The sequence below is a fragment of the Ostrea edulis genome, chromosome 8 (genome assembly GCF_947568905.1).
Source record: "Ostrea edulis chromosome 8, xbOstEdul1.1, whole genome shotgun sequence".
NCBI lineage: Eukaryota > Metazoa > Mollusca > Bivalvia > Ostreida > Ostreidae > Ostrea > Ostrea edulis.
The window spans coordinates 57,168,959-57,190,399 of NC_079171.1; the positions used below are offsets into that span (position 1 = coordinate 57,168,959).

A 21,441-nucleotide genomic window follows, 5' to 3' on the forward strand; every position below is an offset into this window, starting at 1 on the left:
GTCAGAAAAGCTGATATTTATAAGAAAACTTTCTGACATAGTGCAGATTCAAGTTTGTTCAAACCATGGCCCCCAGGGGGTAGGATGGGGCCACAAGTGGAGGGTTCAAAGTTTTACATACAAATATAGGGAAAATATTTAAAAATCTTCTAAAGAACCATTGGGCCAAAGAAGTTGACATTTACATGAAAGCTCTCTGACGTAGTGTAGATTCAAGTTTGTAGAAATCGTGGCCTCCAGGGGTAGTTGGGGCCATAATAGGGACTAAGGTTTTACATGCAAATATAGATGGAAAGTCTTCAGATATGGGCCAAGGTGACTCAGGTGAGCGATGTGGCCCATGGGTCTCTTGTCAATAATGCAGTAGCGTAAATGAATAACCGAGGGGTGTGAAAGAAAAGGGATATCCCATGGTTTGTGGTTGAATATGATTATTATTTAACACGCTATGTATTCTATATCATGCCATCGCCAAGGCTCGGGGATAGAAAACACGAAACTCGTTGAAATCATTTCAAACCACAAATCATGGGAGATTCTATGCATATGACATAGTCTGGCAAGTCTACACACATGTACATACTACTCATAAATTTCAATTCTTAATTTTTTATCATAAGTTTATCGTTTGATTGTAAGTAGCGAGATTGAAAGTTCAATGTCTGAAAATCCTGAATTCGTATAGCTTTCAACAAAGCATCCATCCCTTTAAAACTAGATATGATGAATGTTGATCATAACACCGCATTCCCTACTTTTTATTCAGAGAAAGAAGTGTACATGTAATCTTTTTGGAAACAAAATGTTCAATCGATATCAGGTGAGAGAAACTTTAGAATCCGAAGCACTTTTCATTCTCGAGACTATTTGAATTCATGTTTTTATCCGATAATGATCTTTTTATAGTGTTTATTGTCTTAAAATAATATTGGGGCAAATATGTTACATGTATTGATTGATTGCGACTTTGCGCCGTTTTGTCGATATTTCAGCCATTGTACTGCAGATGTATAAATAACATCAAACACATAGTCGGAGAAGACCGCAAAAACCGAGTTCCCGTGTCACAGTAGGTGTGACACGATATAGATACCTCCCTGCTCAAAGGCCGTAAGCGCCGAGCACATGCCTAAATTTTGTAGCCCCTAACCAGCAATGGTGACGTTTCCATATAAGGGGAAAATTCTCGACAGAGACGTTAAACAAAATAAATTCAATCAATGTTTTTGTGTTAAATGTGTTGAATGCTGTGTAGGATTATTGAACATGCGCCGATATATAGCTACCAAGTCTCATGCAGTGACGACCAAGTCTCATCTGTAGTAGTTTTGCTTGTATGTTGTTTACCGAAAATATTATATATATAAATATATATATATATATATAGAAAGAGAGAGAGAGAGAGAGAGAGAGAGAGAGAGAGAGAGAGAGAGAGAGAGAGAGATGGTTAATGAGAATTAATATGTATGTATAGATAACATGTGAAAATTTTCTTATGCTTTGTTCTATATTACAGGTCGTCTGATTAATTCTTGTGGCTTAATTGCGATCTGCATCATTTAATGAATCGTTTAGCACCTAGTCTCGTCTCTAGTCGTTTTGGCATATTTGTATACATGTACGATAGAGAGAGGTAGAGGGAGCATCAATATAATGTATAAATCGTATGTGAACATTTGTTTAATTTACAAGTCACCTGATTAATTCTTGTGACTTATTTGCAATTCATATTCAAGTAATGAACAAATGCCTGTCAAGTTCAATCGCTAGTCGTTTTGATATATTTGTATGTAGGAGAGAGAGAGAGAGAGAGAGAGAGAGAGAGAGAGAGAGAATTAATAATTATGTATAAATAGTATGTAAACATTTTTTAAAACTTTGTTTTGTATTACAGATCGCCTGATAATTATTTTTGTGACTTCATTGCGATTTGTATCCTACCCTTCGCCGTAAAAAAAACATGAGCCGTTTTACCTTCTCTAATAGTAGTATACCAATCATTAAAGGTGAAATGAATCAAAACTACCTCACGGTACCGGTTACTCTTCATTGTTTTACTGAATCTCTTACACATTATCTCACAAATCACGTGAGCGGTTACTATAACTATTGCTGTCTATATTAAAAAAAAACCCAACCATTCACCTAATTCAGCCCTAAAGGTGCCCCTGAAGAGGTCATACATGAAAAACAATCAAATCATCTTAACATTCAGCAGGTGCAGAGCTGTTACGTGCATGACAGTCCTTATCAATTTCGAACGTCTTCAACGATACATGTCTTAGAGTGGAGCTAACCACGGAATGTCCTAAAATACACTCCTGAAAATTTACCAGAGTGAATGAATGATTTTACTTAACATTGAGGTTTTAACCAGAGTTTTGAAATTCGTGAACCTTGGGTTATGGTTTCAAAGTCCAAGGTCGGGTGTTCAGGCGCTAATGTTGAGTGTTCAGGCCCTAGTGGTAAGTGTCCATGTGTTAGTGTTAAGTGTCCAGGCTCCAGTGTTAAGTGTTCAGGCCCCAGTGTTAAGTGTTCAGGCCCCAGTGTTAAGTGTTCAGGACCTAGTGGTAAGTGTTCAGACCCCAGGGTTAAAGGTTCAAACCCTAGTATTAATAATTCAGGCTCCAGAGCGAGGTACATGAACATAACTATTCAGGGATAAATATCCTAATTACTACAGTGAACACGAAATTACGAGAAAGACAAGATAAAAATCAGAAGTTCATGTCTGGTACAAACATTGTGTCATTGACGTGCACCACGATCATATTTCTGTGAACAACATGAAGATAAATAAAACATAAGTACCTTTCTAACCCAAAACACCAGCCATAATGCTCACAAAATACAGAAATCGTTTTGAATTACACCCAGAAGCAGCATTTAGCTACAATTACTATTCATCTCCTGCTGTTGTGTCGTGCTCGGATGACCGTTAAGACCTCTCGGTCTTTTGTTTTTTAGATCATTTTATAAACTTCATTTTGTACACCTTTTGCATGTTTTTCCTCTCAATAAATAAAGAAAATGTCGTTGTATTCATAACATTTGCAAGAAATGCACCACTTAGAAACAACTCAATGTAGCACCTAGTATCGACTCAAAGCAAACAACTCAATGTAGCACCTAGTATCGACTCAAAGCAAACAACTCAATGTAGCACCTAGTATCGACTCAAAGCAAACAACTCAATGTAGCCCCTAGTATCGACTCAAAGCAAACAACTCAATGTAGCACCTAGTATCGACTCAAAGCAAACAACTCAATGTAGCCCCTAGTATCGACTCAAAGCAAACAACTCAATGTAGCACCTAGTATCGACTCAAAGCAAACAACTCAATGTAGCACCTAGTATCGACTCAAAGCAAACAACTCAATGTAGCACCTAGTATCGACTCAAAGCAAACAACGCTAATGTATCAAGTCACTATCTGCACCACAATTAGCAAAGGGGGTGACTGTCCATAAAATCAACCAGAGTTGTGAGATGACAATATACAGGTCGCCAGAAAGCGTGACTGCTTATCCCTTTACAGGTCGCCAGAAAGCGTGATTCTGCTTATCCATTTAAAGGTCGCCAGAAAGCGTGACTGCTTATCCATTTACAGGTCGCCAGAAAGCGTGTCTCTGCTTATCCTTTTTACAGAAAAACAATGAGAAGAATAACAAGTAGGGGATATCTATATATATCAATATTTTGAAAGAGAACCCTTTTTACTTTATTTAGTAAAAAAAAAAATTACAGTTTTATTAGAAAGTAATCTGGGGAAAAAATTAGAATCCCTGCTGCTCTCGAAATCGCCATCTACAGTTCAGCAGTTGACGTGGCAACCTATTGAGCTACTCAGCTAGGCGATGGTATTAGAAATGAATAGTCAAATATTGCTGATATTTATATCTCCATCCATGTTTCAAGGAAGTCAGGCATTTTGACGATTTAGAGTACCTCCTTAACCATAATTTGATTTATTTTACGTCATAATTATTTTGTAGATCGTATAAAAAATATTGCATCGTTAATTTCTTTTTTAAGGGAACACAGCTGCGTGCCACTATTGTTTGCATATAAGATGGGGGGGGGGGGGGGGGGGGGACTTCCCTATATCTTATCCGTGTTAATACATTTCTTATGCGTTTTTAACAATTCTAAGATTGTAAAGAGACAAAATTAAATTTAAAAAACCAGAACAAAACAAAACACCAGAATAATCAATTTATTAAACCTCATTTACAGAGGTTAAACACTTTAATATTAGTGCCTAAGTTGTTTTTTTAATTTATGATTTATACCTTTCTCACATCAATGAAATCACATGTACGTAGTATGTCTTCATTACACAAAACATGTATACATTGTAGTACTCACAGCATCAATTTCGTTTTGTCGAAACATCTGAATTTCATTCCGTAATTTTAGTAGACGACCTTCACCTCAAACCAAATTCGTTTTTAAAACAATGGATCAATCGTATGTAGGAGAATAGCTTTGTTTGAAAGGTACATCTTAGTATAAATAACGAATATTTGATTGAAGGCAGTCATTCGTTCATATAACAAAGCTTTAAAAATGTTTATATTACACAATCCGTCCTCACTTTCACCGTGGCTGAGTGGTTAGAGCATCGCGTTCAAAATCACACGGCCTTTCACCTCTGTCGGCGCGGGTTCAAATTCCGCTCGCGCCGGTTAGTGAGAAAGTTCCCCAGTTTACTGTGGAATCATTAGAATTTATGGTGGCTCAAATGTCGTGGAATTCATGGGTACCCCTCACCCACGAATTTACATCCTCAACGAATATACAATATATATTATATATATATGTATGATCTATATATTACAAATATATAAATCCACGAAATTACGTCCCCACGAACCCGTAAAAATTCAGCAATACACGAAAATTGACCCCCACGGATTTAAATGATTCTACAGTAACTGAGAAATTGTTGAGTGTGGCGGAAAACGGCAAAAAAAAATCACGTTCACGTTTTCAGCGGTTTGAACCTTTACAATGGAGTCAAAACTATGTCGCCGTGAACCTCTAAGATGCTGGGGTATAGGTCTCATCATCTGATGAATGCACCATTTCAAAATATCCAGCTAGTAGTTAACTGTCCCCGGTAGCTTAGATCCCGGCGTGTCTATTTGTTGACCACACTATATCAAGAATTCATTTTGAGGGAATTATTTTTATCGTTGTTTTATTTTGTTGCAACCTTGACAAAATTATTTACCTTGATGTTTCCTGCATGTGCCTTCGTGGATGTTCTGTCTTCCGTTCAATAATACATTAATGAGCAGGCGCAATGACTAATTCAATGTTTGTTTGACGTCCCATCGAGATTTTTTTCACTCATATTGAGACGTCACCAGTTGTTAGTGAAATTCCACCAATTTAGACCTTTCATTATTGCTCAGGATCATAATAGCGTGTCAACACCTGCCGCGACGTAGGACCGCCGTTGTTTTACGGTCATACCCGAAAGACTCGTGATTCTCACATGTAAACGCGTGATTCACATCTAACCACGTGATTCTCACAACTAAACGCGTGATTCTCACATCTAAACACGTGATTCTCACATCTAAACGTCAAACCTTTCATGACGGAAGAATCTATTCCTAAATTTACGTCATAAGTTTTACGCGGCCATGGCACAAGCGTGACTCGAACTCACGAAATATTGGCTCTAACTCTGCGATACCTTGACCAGTATACGTACAATAAAATAATGAACAGTGATCAATCTCATAACTTCTGCTAGAGTCTGCAGCCCTTCACCGGCAATGGTGAAGTCTCCATATTGAAAGATTCTTGAGAGGGGAGTTAAACAATATAGAATAAATCATAACTTCTGTAATAAACACAAAATGGAAAGTTGGACAAACACGGATGTCTGAATATAGCAGAGGCGGGATCAGATGACTAGGAGGAGTAAACATCTCCTGACAACCCGTCACTCCATGAACCCTCTATCTTGATCAGGTAAACGGAGTAATCCGTAGTCAAAATCAGTGTGCCAAGAACGATCGGTGCCGAAACAATTATTATATGAATATCAAATATGAAATATTGTAAATGAAATCGTAAAATTTAATGTTTATTGGGGAAATTATTGTTGAAGGATTCGATGATTAAATGAATAGGAAAACACAATTTTGTTTACCAATATATTTATAATTTGTAGTTCGTAAAATATTTACAAATACAAAATGTGGCGTAGATATATAGCTAAATCATGAGATGGAATTTCATGTCATCTTAGCGATGCACATTTTTACTCTGCTATTAAAACATAAAACTGTAAACAGTGGAAATTGAATACATTCAAATGTGTTGAAGAAAGATTATACTCATCTAAAAATTGTGCAATATATAAATGTTGCACGTAACAAACATTACTTCCCTAAAAATGTGTGTTGTCCCTATACAATATTTATTAATTTTGTTCTCCTCCTATAAATCTATTTGTGTTGTTATAGTTTTCCCTATAAAGTATGGATTGTCAATCTTCTTGCTGCAATTAGATTGTTAAATATTTGAATGGATTCACACTATATAATCTACATAAAAACGTCCTTTGTTCATCATATTGAACGCACTTATTAAGAGAGTCCAGCCCTCATTAAGAGAGTCCAGCTCTCATTAAGAGAGCCAAGCCCTTATTAAGAGAATCTAGCCCTCATTAAGAGAGTCCAGTCCTTATTAAGAGAGTCTAGCCCGCATTAAGAGAGTCCAGTCCTTATTAAGAGAGTTCTGCCCTCATTAAGAGAGTTCAGTCCTTATTAAGAGAGTCCAGCCCGCATTAAGAGAGTCCAGTCCTTATTAAGAGAGTTCTGCCCTCATTAAGAGAGTTCAGTCCTTATTAAGAGAGTCCAGCCCGCATTAAGAGAGTCCAACCCTCATTAAGAGAGTCCATCCCTCATTAAAAGTTCATCCCTCATTAAGAGAGTCCAGCCCTTATTAAGAGAGCTCAGCCGTCTGATTGAGTTGTCCATCACGCCAAATATGAAAGTTTGTGAAATGTTGTGGACTTATTGTGTGTGTGGGGGGGGGGGGGGGGGGGGGGGGGTCGGTATAGGATATATAGAAACATTTTCAGGTGTTCGAAACATACAAATTTAACAAGAAGCATTCACTAAATCACTGTAGAATTATTCACTGAATCAAATATACCCTTTATATATTTAATGAGGGGATCCGGGTTGGAATAGGCCCTTAGTACCCTTTGTTCGTCGTAAGAGGCGACACAATGGGGCGGTCCTTTAGATGAGACCGCAAAAACCGAGGCCCCGTGTCGCAACAGGTGTCGCACAATAAAATCCATCCCTGCTCAAAGGCCGTAAGTGTCTGCGGACCTATTCTAACCTGGATCCCCGGGGAAGGGTACTGAGGGCATATTCTAACCCGGATCCCCACGGGCAAATGAAAAAAGTAACTATGTATCGTTTAGTAAGACATACATATAAACTAGTATTATGTATTAAAAAAAACATCTCTCTCTCTCTCTCTCTCTCTCTCTCTCTCTCTCTCTCTCTCTCTCTCTCTCAGACTATCCCCCCCTCTCTCAGACTATCTCTCTCCCTTCCCCCTTTATCTCTCTATCTCTGTCTCTCTCTCCTCTCTCTCTCTCTCTGTGTGTGTGTGTGTGTGTTATGTTATGCCCAATCACTAACACGTCATTAAAATAGCTTAAAATGAGTAGTCACCGTCTTGTTTTCCGGTTTCCTTCACAAAGCGACACACCCAGAGACCTAACTCGTAATTGAAATAAATTGTAAAGAGACAGGTGTAGTTTTATAGTGCACTATCAGTATGTTTCTATTTGTCGCTCAGGTCACTCAAACACATCATGTTCATAAACAATATCTAGAATCTTACGTCTTTTCTGTCATACCCGAAACACATCCTCACTACTATCCAAAACAGTTACTATTAGGAAGCTGTGACTTAAATCCAGACATTACACATAGTCTTGAAACATGAATGAAGATATTTTGAATGTGTAGAAAAACTACTCGCCGTAGACCATCACGTGACTGTTGAATACAGCGAAACTTCTCGTGGGGATGCTAATTATCAAAATCACTCTGTACAAAATTGTACTAGTCAAGATGAATTCCGATCATTTTGATTAAATGATTGATTAATTGATTGTATATTGTTTAACGTGTCTCTCGAGAATGTTTCACTCATATGGAGACGTCACGAAGAACGGTGAAGGGCTTCAAATTTAGGCCTATGCTCGGCGCTTACGGCCATCGAGCAGTGAGGGTTCTTCAGCGTGTCACACTTACTGTGACACGGGACATCCGTTTTAAGGTCATCTCCGAGGACCCGTGACATTCACACCTGATGCCGGGCGTTTTGCGATGGAACTGTCACTACCCATTTTAACGACCGAGGTTTGTCGCAGTCGTGATTCGAACCGGCCTTCCGCATGCGGGACAAAAACACAAAAAGTTTAAATACTCGTGTGAAACATGAACTAAGTATGTTGTTAAACTTTTCTCTCGTCACTCGATGTGGTTCCTCGCATCGCTCGGCACCAAATCTCACCAAATATCTTGTAATCTCTTGTATTCTCTTGGTACTCGAGAAAATTTTACCAACATACAAAACGTTCATAATGTCTCTAACACACCGGGAAAACTAAATTGTATTCGATTGTCAATCGGAATAATGATGTAACTGGGAAAACTAAATTGTATTCGATTGTCAATCGAAATAATGATAGCTATAGATATATTTTGAACATGTATTTTATTATACCGGTAGAAGGCCAATCTCTAAAGTTTACAAAAAGCGTGAAACAATTACATAAATCGAAAGAGGGGTGAGATAGACAGGGAATTCACACATTTCAGAAAAATCATTGCCACCAAAAAAAAAATATAAGGAGGGGGGGGTAGTAATATTCATAGTGCATGTGATTGCAACTTGGAGATTTTCCCCTGCCAGGGAAATGGATCCTAACATTTTAAAGGGAGAAAAATTATTTTTTAATTGTCCAATTGACACTTTACCGATAGAATATTGAATAATAAAGAAATTGAATAATTAATTGAATAATTACAAATGACATAAACATCAATCACGTGACATTTCCCCCTGACATTATGCAGAATAAACGAGAGTAACTTGTCGGGTCCACTCACCATACTAGATTATAGCAGCGGAGTTTGGGGATACAAGAAACATCACCGAGATGGTCCAAACCCGGGCGCTAACATACTTCCTCGGTGTTCATCGTGTCACCCCGCTGTTAGCAGTCCAAGGGGAATGTGGATGGATTATGTCATTCTGTCGTCACGAAATAAATATGTTACGAGTTACAAAGTGTGTGATTCATGGAATCGCCTAATATGCAAGTAAAATGAACGACTTACAAATGACTACATGTGCAGACACCCCTGAATATGTTAAATTGTTCAAAGTGACATATAGGTCCGTTGGGCCGGGTGTAAAATTATATTAATATGTATCTCACTGAAATACAGAAGTTGTATTACACATGCCACTATAATAAAAGATTGACATACATTTACATACATACTTACTTACTTACATACCTGTCAGTTAGTCTCACCTGTTTAAAAGAACGTCAACGAAGGGACGGTTTAGGCCTATGCCCGGCGCTTATGGCCTTTGAGCAGGGAGGGATCTTCATCGTGCCACACCTGCTGTGGCACAGGACCTTGATTTTTTTTTTGCGATCTCATCATTAAACGTTATTACATGATTGTATAATCACTTGTTCTTAAGCATGTCATTATTTCATTTTTTTTTTTCACTATACATTCAATTGAAAAATGTCTCTCTTTTTTTAAAGAAAAAAACTTATCGCAATATTATTTGTAAATTTAGTTCATGGATATCATATACTGAAATACAGAATTGTAGTTCCTTCATATAATTTCAAAATAAGTTTATCCGTAGGCGTTGTGGCGATAATCACCCTTCAAATACGCAAATGAAATTTTACGGCACAAATTTTGTGAGGAATTGTAGCATTTTAAGTTTAGAAATTTGACTTTAACGATTTCATAAATCATGATCAATGTATCACAGCTTGCTTAGGATCCTGAACGGAAATTTGAGCAATTTTGCAAAATTAAGTGAAAAAATGATGGAAATCGGATTGATATTGACCTCCCAATAAGTATCTGTACAAATCGATTTTTCAATGAGCTACATAATGAAAAAATGTAATGACGACTCACTTATGGCCATATACTGTATATCAAGGTTTCCATACTACTTAAAATCGGCGTAAATCTATTATATATAACTTTAGCTTAGCGGTGATTCAATATCTAGTCAATGTTAAACGATGTGTGTTTACTACAGCGTCAAGTTCCAGGGGAAAAAAAAAAACAACCCTGAGCTTTAACGTTTTAAAAATATACACATTCCTATCCGTTACTAACAAAACTAGCCCTAGACTGCATTGCATTGCATACAATTTACTCAGATTATACTTTCATATAAAATTCAAATATGTCAGATTAACAGTTCTGTCAGAATCCGAAGGTTGAGTTCCGCGTTATTTAAAATAATTCCTTAAAACATTTTTTTTAAATTATAAAACGTCGAGCAATACTAAACTGATGCAAGCTTGTTCATCTTGATAGGAAACCTGCAATTCAGAATAGCAATACATGAAAATTTATATATATAAAAAAAGCCAAAGCGACGAATTTCAAATCAAATACACAGCTGTTCCGAGAATAATCATCGTAATAAAAAAAGATTGCCTGAAATAGCCATGTCAAGTAGAGTTATGCGGATCAAGGGATTTTGCAAGTCTATTCAGTGAATAAGTTGAGATTCACAAATCTCCCCCGTCTTTCTCCTTATCGCTCAAATAAATTATATGTGATGTGCTATCACAAATTGCTTACGTTTTCTTGAATCAAGTGAGTTTCGGAAAATTAGCTGTTTGATCATACATGTACATACATGGGAAAGAGACAAGGAGTAATTGTATAGTACTTCAGAAAAATGACAAATCTGTGATGTTACTTAAAGCCACTACATTGTGGCGCTACACACCGGAAGTGGATCATTAGTATTGAGCCTTCCACACACAAATTACAAGTTCTACAATTTTCTTCCTGGTGTATACTGTTACAGGTTATTGATATAACAAAAGGGGGAAGGAAATCATTCCCCCAATGTTCAGAGTATCTCTGCTCATCCTGAACATTGGACGCGTTGGTGTCCGCAGCACGCCCGGCGGATTCGCTATTTGTGTGTCTTGTTTAGCGGATTCGTGGAGTTCATGGTTTGTTCTAAAGAAACGGCCTTACACGTGACTGTTTAGAAAGTGAGAGATGGGAAGTTTCACGTGGCTGTGCCTTGTTTTGGCTGGGATGTTATGTTTCGTACAAGGTAAGGATTACATTGCACGTGGTTCGGTGCGCGTTGTGTATAATTTTGATGTGAGTGTAATATCAGTAGTAATCATATATCTCGTTTGAATGAAGAGGGATAATATTGCCGAGATGGTCGAGCGGTCTAGCGCGCTGCTCACACCTTGCTTTTTTTCCACGTGTCGTGAGTTCAATACCGGGCAGGGGCGGAAGTGGGTATTAATGTAACAGTGAATTTCTGAGTGTTTTATTGTAACTCCTAAAATATCATCGCCTCATGTTTGTCACCGTAGACCACTTTCGATTTCTTGAAAATGGGTCATTAATGTGAATTATTTTAGGGTCAAACATCTAATAACAAATGGACCAATCAATGATAAATAGCAAGGACTAGACAACACTTTCCGTGTGAATTAGAAACTATAATTATTCTAAGTTCCAAATAGATTTAGCTAGGGAAAATGCGTGTAAAAAATTAAATCATCTTTGATGTGATGCCAAATATGCATCAATTCAAACCAAATACGCTTATCTTAATCGGGAATTTAGAATAAGAAATAATCATTAGTATATCATGGACAGTCGTATCAAGCAAACAAGGAATAGGACCTGCATCCAGAATTATACAGGTCTTTTTAAATTCACATTTGTAAAGATTTTGCCCGTGTTTGTCCAACTATCTATTTTGTATTGCTTGTAGGAGTTATGAGATTGATCACTGTTCCTTATCTTCACCTTGCATATCTTCACGAATTGCAATGATAGTCATTTCCGCATGAATGTTTTACAGTTGAGACACGATAATATTCACAATACGCCCAATGTAATTTCAATATGGAAATATTACGCCCCCGTACAATTCTATGCTTTCTATTAGCAGCGCCGTAGTCCATACCCTTATATATTTCTGTTGAAATTTCCAGATGTTGAAATAGTCGTGCTTATTCGTAACCGGGAGGTCGGGAGTCTGTGTCCCGCTCATGTCATAGCTTCGGCATTATGTAACGCCAAATGAACTTACACACAAGCAATTGTAGATATCTTTAATTATTTCGAGCTATACTTTATTTGATGCGCGCATTTATTCAATTGATGAGCGTAATGATTCAATTGTTGCAAGTTTTTGCACTCGTCAATTCGCACATCAATGTGATGGAAATATTGCTTACAGAATTTGATTTGGAGCTCGGTATAAATTATTTAATGACCTCTTTAAGTCATATGAAGATATCTTTAATCATTTACAACGGGTTTATGAAAGGAATAAATGCGCGCATCAGTTCTTTTAACGAGGGCAACCATTCAATTATAGAGATCACCAATTCAATTGTAAGTATGTTGAATTTAAGATAATTATCTCTAATTATCTAGTTGTTCCCTCTATAACAGAATCAATGCACGTATCAATTGAATCAATGATATTTTTAATTCATCTAAAAAAAGGCAATAAATCAATCACTGTACCCATGGATTGAATTAATTGAAGGTGAAGTACCACAAAGAATTAGGTGAAACAGCAATTAGAGGTGGCCCTCTTTTCCGTGGTCAATAAAACCAATTCTACGGTACAAAAGTTAAGATTTTATACATAGAGGCCACATACGATGGTTTCTAAATAGTTTTGATAGTTCCCTTTGTTTTTTGTCACGAGGAATGTCGAAATATCACTTGATGTTTAAACCTTATAACAAGCAGTTCTCGTCACACTTACTCCTATATGAATAATGATAAACAAAGTGGGCGTGTCTTAACACAAATGGCAGCATTCACTTTAGGAATATGTAATGGTTATCTTCTAGCATCCGAGTATTTTAAAAGCTCATTTTACATTTATTGAACCATACATTCAATACAATGGTAGATTGCCAGATACCATCGTCGGACTATGCATGTGTACATGTATATAAAATTTAATACGATTTACCCGTAAAACAGCAAAACTAACTTAACGAAAACTGATTATCCCTGTCAGTATCTATCACATATTGATGGCTGTATAACACAAATATTTAAGTAGGGAAAGGATTAAAGACTTGCATTAGCAAACTCTTTATAAAATATGAGAGAGAGAACTATACTACTCAAAATTTGATAAGGATCATAGATATTTTTCTGTTTAAAAAATTAATAACTGCATAACTGGCAATATTGTGTCCAAGTGAAATCAAAAACGTCTTCAACAAACTTGCACGTGCATTTCATGCCATGGGAAATGTGTTTCTCATCACAGTTTATGCTTTTGCTACCATTGCACGATTTTCACTCAGGCATCGGTGTCTGATTCTTTCTAAAATTTCAAACTCACTTGAGTGTTTATACTACGTTTATCAACACAATGCCCCCTCAACGTGTAAGGCGTCGCCTGACGAAAGAACAACTGGTCAGATGTATTGGAATGCTTGACGCTGGCTATTCACAACGTGACGTTGCAAATGCACTAAACGTCAGCCAGAGCGTTGTAAACAGGGCCTGGGACCGACAGCAAACTTTTGGTACAGCAGCACATCGACATGGGGGTGGTCGTCAGAGGTCGACAACCCAACGCCAAGACCATTTTGTGGCTCTTCAGGCACGACGCCATCCCTTCTGGACAGCAACCAGCCTACGTAACGACCTCCTGAACGCCTCGGGGGTGAATGTGTCCACTCAGACGATACAGAATCGGCTTCACAATGCAGGTCTCAACTCGAGAAGGGCATGTGTTCGAGTCCCTCTGACTGTTCGACACCGGCGGGAGCGATTGGACTGGGCTGAAGATCATGTCAATTGCACACAGAACGATTGGGTTCAAGTTCTGTTCACCGATGAGTCCAGGTATTCTTTGGACTTTACAGACAGGAGGCACCGAGTGTGGCGACGACAACGTGAACGTTTCCATGATGCCAACATCAGTGAACATGACCGTTATGGTGGTGGTTCCATCATGGTCTGGGGTGGAATCAGCAGGGATGGAAGAACAGATCTTCATGTCCTGGAGAGAGGAACAATGACGGGGGTGCGGTACCGGGATGAGATCCTCGATGTTTACGTCAGACCCTACGTTGGTGCTGTTGGCCCTGAGTTCATCCTGATGGATGATAACGCCCGTCCTCATCGCGCCAGGGTGGTGGAGCAGTACCTTCAGCAGGAGACAATTGTCCGTATGGACTAGCCAGCGCGCTCGCAGGACTTGAACCCGATTGAGCATGTATGGAACATGCTGCAGGTTGCCCTTTCACGCCATAGAGCACAACCTACGACTTTGGCAGAGCTCGGAAACGCCCTCGTGGAAGAGTGGAACAACCTTCCCATTGGAAACATCCGGGTGATTATTGACAGCATGGCTCGACGTTGTCAAGCCGTCATTGATGCATGGGGAGGCCATACCCGGTATTGACACTTCATCGACTAAGTGTAATGATGGACTATCCCCCAAAACTGTGTAATTCTTTCTCTGGTTTGCTGTTAACTTTATGTAATGAAATGCCGTTTGGTGTTGTTATCAGATTTCAAGCATTCCGTATTGATAAAAGTTCACGCCGTTCATGAATTTTCATTCATAACCTGAGTAAACACGTTTCTGAGTCAAATTTATGTCTTTTGTTATGTTAGTGGTACATTACACACATATAACCTAGTGATCCTTATCAAATTTTGAGTAATATATTTAACATTACTGACTGAAAAAACGGTCACAGGTATATGCATATCTGTTACATAACAATTCTCGTCTGTTTCAACGCCTCAGACATCGATCGGCGCACGCTTCACCCGTGAAACAGCAAAAGTAACTTCACGAAAACTGAATTATCCCTGTCTTAATTGTTTCTATTGTGTAATTCTGATGTTAGTACCGCCCATATGTGATAACAAGACCCTGTTGATGATAACCAGATACAATTCCTGAACAACAAAAGAAAATCACTGTAAATATGTGACAAGAATAGATCTCGTGCTTTCCCCGTTCACAATCGGGTGACATCATTTGATTGTGTAAGAATTTTGATATTTTCTTTTAGTAATTGGAGGCTATGCATGATTTTTCACTGAATACATATATTTTGCATATTTGATCGGTATTTTTATGCCCCCGAGATCGAAGATCGGGGGGGGGGGGGGGTATTGTTTTTGTTCTGTCTGTCATTCTGTAATTCTGTCTGAAACTTTAACCTTGCTAATAACTTTTGAATAATAAAAGCTAGAGATTCGATATTTCACATGAGTATTTCTTGTGGCAAGACCTTTCCATGGGTACCAACATATTGGACCCTGTAAACTTTACCTTGGAGTTTGACCTACTTATTGAAAAAATTAACCTTGCTTATAACTTTTGAACAGTAAGTGATAGATCTTTGATATTTCACATGAATATTCCTTGTGACAAGGCCTTTCCGTTGGTACTAAACCTTTTGACCTTGACATTTGACCTACTTTTTGAAAAATGACATTGGTCATAACTTCTAAATGGTAAATATTAGCGCTGTCATATTGTACATGATCATTTCTTGTGACAAGATCTTTCTACTGGTACCAAGATATTTCTCCTTGTGACCTTGGCCATCTTTGGAATTAGCCATTATCGGGGGCATTTGTGTTTCACAAACACATCTTGTTTTTTTAATCGTATCCCTCTCTTTAATGACCGCCGCGGTGGCCAAGAGGTACAGCGTTCGCCCCGCATGTGGAAGTCTTAAAACAGGTAGTGACGGTTCCATCGCCATACGCTCGGCATCAGGTGTGAATGTCACGGGTCCTCGGAGATGACTTTAAAAACGGATGTCCCGTGTCACAGTAAGTCAGCACGCTAAAGAACCCTCACTGCTCAATGGTTGTAAGCGCTGAGAATAGGCCTAAATTTGAAGCCTTTCACTGGTCTTGGTGACGCCTCCATATGAGTGAAAAATTCTCGAGAGGGACGTTAAACAAGATAAAATCAATCAATCTCTCTTTAATATTTCTTTGCCATTGGATAAAAGGCGTCAATGACCAAAACTCATATTTCTATATACTTGTTCTGCATATAATGAGCTTTTATAGGCAGGTTACTGACAAATAAAATTACAAGTGTTTCCACAGTCTCGATTAAAATCAGCATTTCTAAAATGCTATGGTCGTATTAACGATCTACTTTGTGAATGCAATATGTTATCGGGTCAAATGCTGTCTGGTGTGTTTCATATCAATATATATACCGTTGTTCAGAGTGATTTTGACTGCGGAGGAGTAAGTATCCCCTGTCGACCGGTCACATCCGCCGTGAGCCCTACATCTTGATCTGGTAAACAGAGTTATCCGTAGTCAAAATCAGTGTGCCAAGAAGGACCTAGCAATTGGTATGACCCACGCCAGTCAGCATGAAAGGCGAAGATAACGAACAGTGATCAATCTCATAACTCCCACAAGCAATACAAAATAGATCAGGTGCCTAGGAGGAGTAAAGCATCCCCTGTCGACCGGTCACACTCGCCGTGAGCCTTATATCCTGATCTAGATAAACTGAGTAATCCTTAGTCAAAATGAGTGTGTCAAGAACGGCTTTACAATCGGTATGAAACAAGTCAGACAGCAATTGACCCAATGATATGTTGTATTGGCAAACTAGATCAATACGAATCTGAGTTGTGTAGTGTCTGGAGTTAGGTGTCGTACAATTATGAATACTTTCACCGGCCAATTTCTTTTTTCAGGAGAAATTCAAATCAACACTGAATTCATGAATGGTAACTTAACATTTAAATGGAACGGTGATACTGATCCTGATTATATCAAAATCAAATTGGGGACCAACCCAGAGAGTGGATGGTTAGCAGCTGAAAATAATCAATATACGGTGAAGGATATACTGAAGTATCCCAACGTAACAATTAAGGTGGATGAGATTCAGCCATATCCCTCAAAGACATACCAAGGTGAGAGACTTCTGTTAACAGTCATACCCAACGTTCAAATACTGTGTGAATCATTTACACGTCGATAAATTCTTCATAAATGTTTAATCCTATAATCATTAGCTATTTTACATCAAGTAGAACTGATTTTTTTATACAGTGGAATCCTTTTAATTCGTGGGGAACAAGGTTCGTGGGTACATGTAAGATTGACTCATGAAAACTACGAACATCACCCCCCCCCCCCTCCCTCCGAACTATGATGATTCCACGGTATATGTGCTTACAATGTATTTATCTGTCTGCCTCTGTGTCTGAAGGCCATTTAAGCAATGATACATTTAAAGTTGACATGAATTAATAAATATGAACACCTTTCTCATCTTATCCGCCATATTTCTCTCAGGTAGCCTAATTTACTATACCCGTATATACCCCAAATGTGATTGTCACACCTGAGTGATTTTTCTAGGTGGACTCGACCAGTGCACATCTCCGATAATAATATATAGGGAATGAGAAACAAATAAAATCACATTTTAAAACATTATACTTTGCTCAAAACTACAAAACATTTATTGTATACCAATGCAACATTCAGAAAGTTTAGATAATTTAGACAAAAATGCAACAACAAAAAAGAAGCTTTTCTTGCATACTTCCAAGTGCATGCAAGTATTTGCAGTTTCTTATGAAATAAATGCGGAGAAATCATTTGCCAATTACATACTGATAGAATGGAATAAGCAAATAGCATAAGATCTATTATTTATATCAATTTTTGCAAAATACAGGTGCATGCCATATGCATAATATGTAATGCACATGGCATATTCGCCAAAAACAAAAAACAAAACACGTATCAAATACGGACGTCTACTCAACAGGTATCGGAGATGTGCACTTACCGAAAATATTAGATTCTCTTTATTCTGATAAATCCACGAAACAAAATGATAAAAGGTCATTTGTATCTCGTTAGAACATACAGACTGCGACACACTTCACCCGTGCCAAACAGGGTGTCTTCAATCAGGGCAGATGTCAGAGTCGAAAATTTTTCCTGTATTGAATGCTTGTCTCGTCGAGGTTTTGCAGTTTATAGAAATCGGGAATCTAATCATATACACTGAGCATCTGGTTGGATATATTGCGTGCTCAATTCAAAATTTATCGACGATCATATACAATCTTGAATATACAAATAAGGGAATGATGATCAAAATATACAGCTGTGTGAAATTGCAGGTATTACATTTGCAATCCATAATAAACAGTTTATTACACAAAAACACATATAAAACGAAATATATAGACGAAAATATAGTTATATTGTCTCTTTTGAACCATATAATTATTTACGGTCTCTGTATGTCCATATTCATTGATTGAACAGGAGAGAGACAGAGAGAGAGAGAGAGAGAGCGTCCTATTTCGATGTACAATACATGTATGCAAGGTGAAGATAACGAACAGTGATCAATCTCATAACTCCTACAAGCAATACAAAATAGATAGTTGGGCAAACACGGACCCCTGGACACACCAGAGGTGGGATCAGGTGCCTAGGAGGAGTAATCATCCCCTGTTGACCGGTCACACCCGCCGTGAGCCCCATATCCCGATCAGGTAAACGGAGTTATCCGCAGTCAAAATCAGTGTGCCAAGAACGGCTTAACAATCGGTATGAAACACGTCAGACAGCATTTGACCCAATGCGAGGTTGTATTGACGAACTAGATCGTTGTAACGACCATAGAATTTGCGAAATGCTGACTTCAATCGAGACTGTTGAAATCCCTGTACCATCAACTTGTTTGTCAGTAGCTTACCTCGATTTAAAAACTGACTATACTATAAAATCATTTCACAGAAGGAAAGAAAATTGATCACTGATATAAATGCAAGCTTACAAGCATTAAAAATTTCCAGCTATTTAAAAATTTGTGATTGACAATATATTGGAAACTTACAGGAGTTGATGCTTATAATTGTATTCATTACAATTTTTTTGAAAAATAATAGTTTGAACTGTGCATGTAGAAAATACTGACTTTGTATGTTAGAATAACGGAAAAAAGTAAATTGTCAAAAAAGTGGGGAGAGCAGACCAGCCTCCATGCCCACCCCAACCCCCTGTATGCATGCCTGAAACAATATATCAATTCGTGCATGTTGAAAGAAAGGTGCATATCTGCATTTTATTAAATTCCAAAGGAGATCGAATTGATGTGTGTCCCATATTAATGATTTTGTATGCAAGATTCGTTCCCGAATTTAGAATCATGCTTTCAGTCAGAGCAGAAATGAATTCAATTTGAAGTACATCGAGCTTGAATGCAAATGTGGGGTTCCTTCTTTTAATTTCATCAGACTCATTAACCCCCCCCCCTCCCCCCAACTATGCAGCTTTGTTTCTATTGATATCTAAATCGGTATGTGAATCCGAATATAAATTATATAATGTTTTTTCGTGATCATATAGATATTGATACCTGATCCCACCTCCGGTGTGTCCAGGGGTCCGTGCTTGCCCAACTATCTATTTTGTATTGCTTGTAGGAGTTATGAGATTGATCACTGTTCGTTATCTTCACTTTGCATACTAATAATGAAAAAAGAAAAAGGTTTATACTCTTGCCCTTTGCATATTCTACTAATGCATTACAGTATATTGCCACTGTATCATATCAAATAAAACTTCAACACGAATTTTACTGATTTATTTATACTAACATCTAATCGAATACATTTGAATTTGAAATTTCGACGTACAGAGGTATGTCTACTTTCAGTATATATCCATTGCGTCAGATCTACGAAATGAAAATGTTTATTTATTAATAATTACACTCAAACCTGAAAGTAATCATTATGGCATGCTACAGAAACGTTAAAACACATATATAATCTAGTCCTGGAATGCATGCATACGATTTTTCTGAATACATATATCTATGTATTCGTGAATGAAGTTACAACGCTTAAAAATATATTGGTCTTTATGCATTTTGTTTTGTGATTTTGGTTTACCATTCCTTACACTGTGTAAATGAAAGAACATTTGGTAAAGGGTGCAATTCTACACCATACAATTAGTATACATGCATGTGTTGAAAAGCAAAATGTTCATGTAATAACCAGACATGTATCGTCATTTTTCATGGGGGAGGGGGGTACAACAGGGAAAAAAAATGGAGAATTGGATTCTTCAAAATTGCTTGCCTTTCAAAATAATAATTTAAAAAAGATTAACGAAAACAGCAATAAAATAAAACAAAAAACCCAAACAAACCAAGATGTTTTGTCCGATGTTCAAAGACCTAATGTGGGGGTGAAAGGTTAAAAAGTCTTTTACTTTGACTGTCTCAATAATTTCCCCCTACACTTCATTTTCTTCAATCGTTGGGGTTAGAGTCCTCTAGCTACTATGAGTGCCTCATGATATCTTCATTTTCTTAATTGGTGGTGGTGTGTGTCTTCTGCTATTATATCAGAACTTTTAAGCTGGGTTCAAGTGGGGGAGGGGGTTGTCACCCAATATAACTTTTATTTGCATTACAAAATAACAAATATCGATATTGTTATTAAACGTGGGGGACAGACACTCTTGTCTCCTCCCCTTCATTCTATGTGCTTGATAACGACGCATAATATGATAAACTCAATTATTACATTTTGAATTAGTACAATTTGCAACGAGTTCAACGCAGAATGTAATAACGCAAAATCTCATAGATATATAAGATCTATTGAATGCCAAATTAGCATAAAATGAAGTAATTGAAAATAACATTATTTAAAAATATGTTTAATTTTTAATTATTGCGTGCTTTAAATGAATCAAATAAATCTGTATTATCAATTAATATGGGCAATATTGAGTTACAGTTCTTCTTTAAATGAATTAACGATATCATTTGTCTTAATAAGAACGCGATTATTACAAGTACATCACAAGATCATCGTTTGAACTCCCCTCTCAAGTTCATTTATTTTCACTCACACCATCTCTCTCTCTCTCTCTCTCTCTCTCTCTCTCTCTCTCTCTCTCTCTCTCTCTCTCTTCACATACACTCTTACAGTGTTGTATATGAAAATCATATACATGTATGTATGAACAATTTATGTACCTATAAATGATTTACTGATTAATAAATCTGCAATACTCTGACCAGTAAATCACACAGTATAA

General features: G+C 37.5%; 1 protein-coding gene across 3 annotated transcripts in view; it reads left to right on the forward strand.

The window, feature by feature from the left end:
* The window catches only part of LOC125663395 (uncharacterized), an 85,393-nt gene that overhangs the window by 39,285 nt on the left and 24,667 nt on the right, over nucleotides 1-21,441 (forward strand). For 2 of the 3 annotated variants that reach the window (XM_056146545.1, XM_056146546.1), the window contains exons 1-2: nucleotides 11,081-11,398; nucleotides 17,046-17,267. The exons of the other annotated variant lie outside the window; for it this stretch is intronic. In XM_056146545.1, the coding sequence (XP_056002520.1) occupies nucleotides 11,341-11,398; nucleotides 17,046-17,267 (280 nt within the window). In that variant the 5' untranslated portion in view covers nucleotides 11,081-11,340. Of the gene's footprint in view, nucleotides 1-11,080; nucleotides 11,399-17,045; nucleotides 17,268-21,441 lie in introns of those variants that run through there. 3 annotated transcript variants of the gene reach the window in all.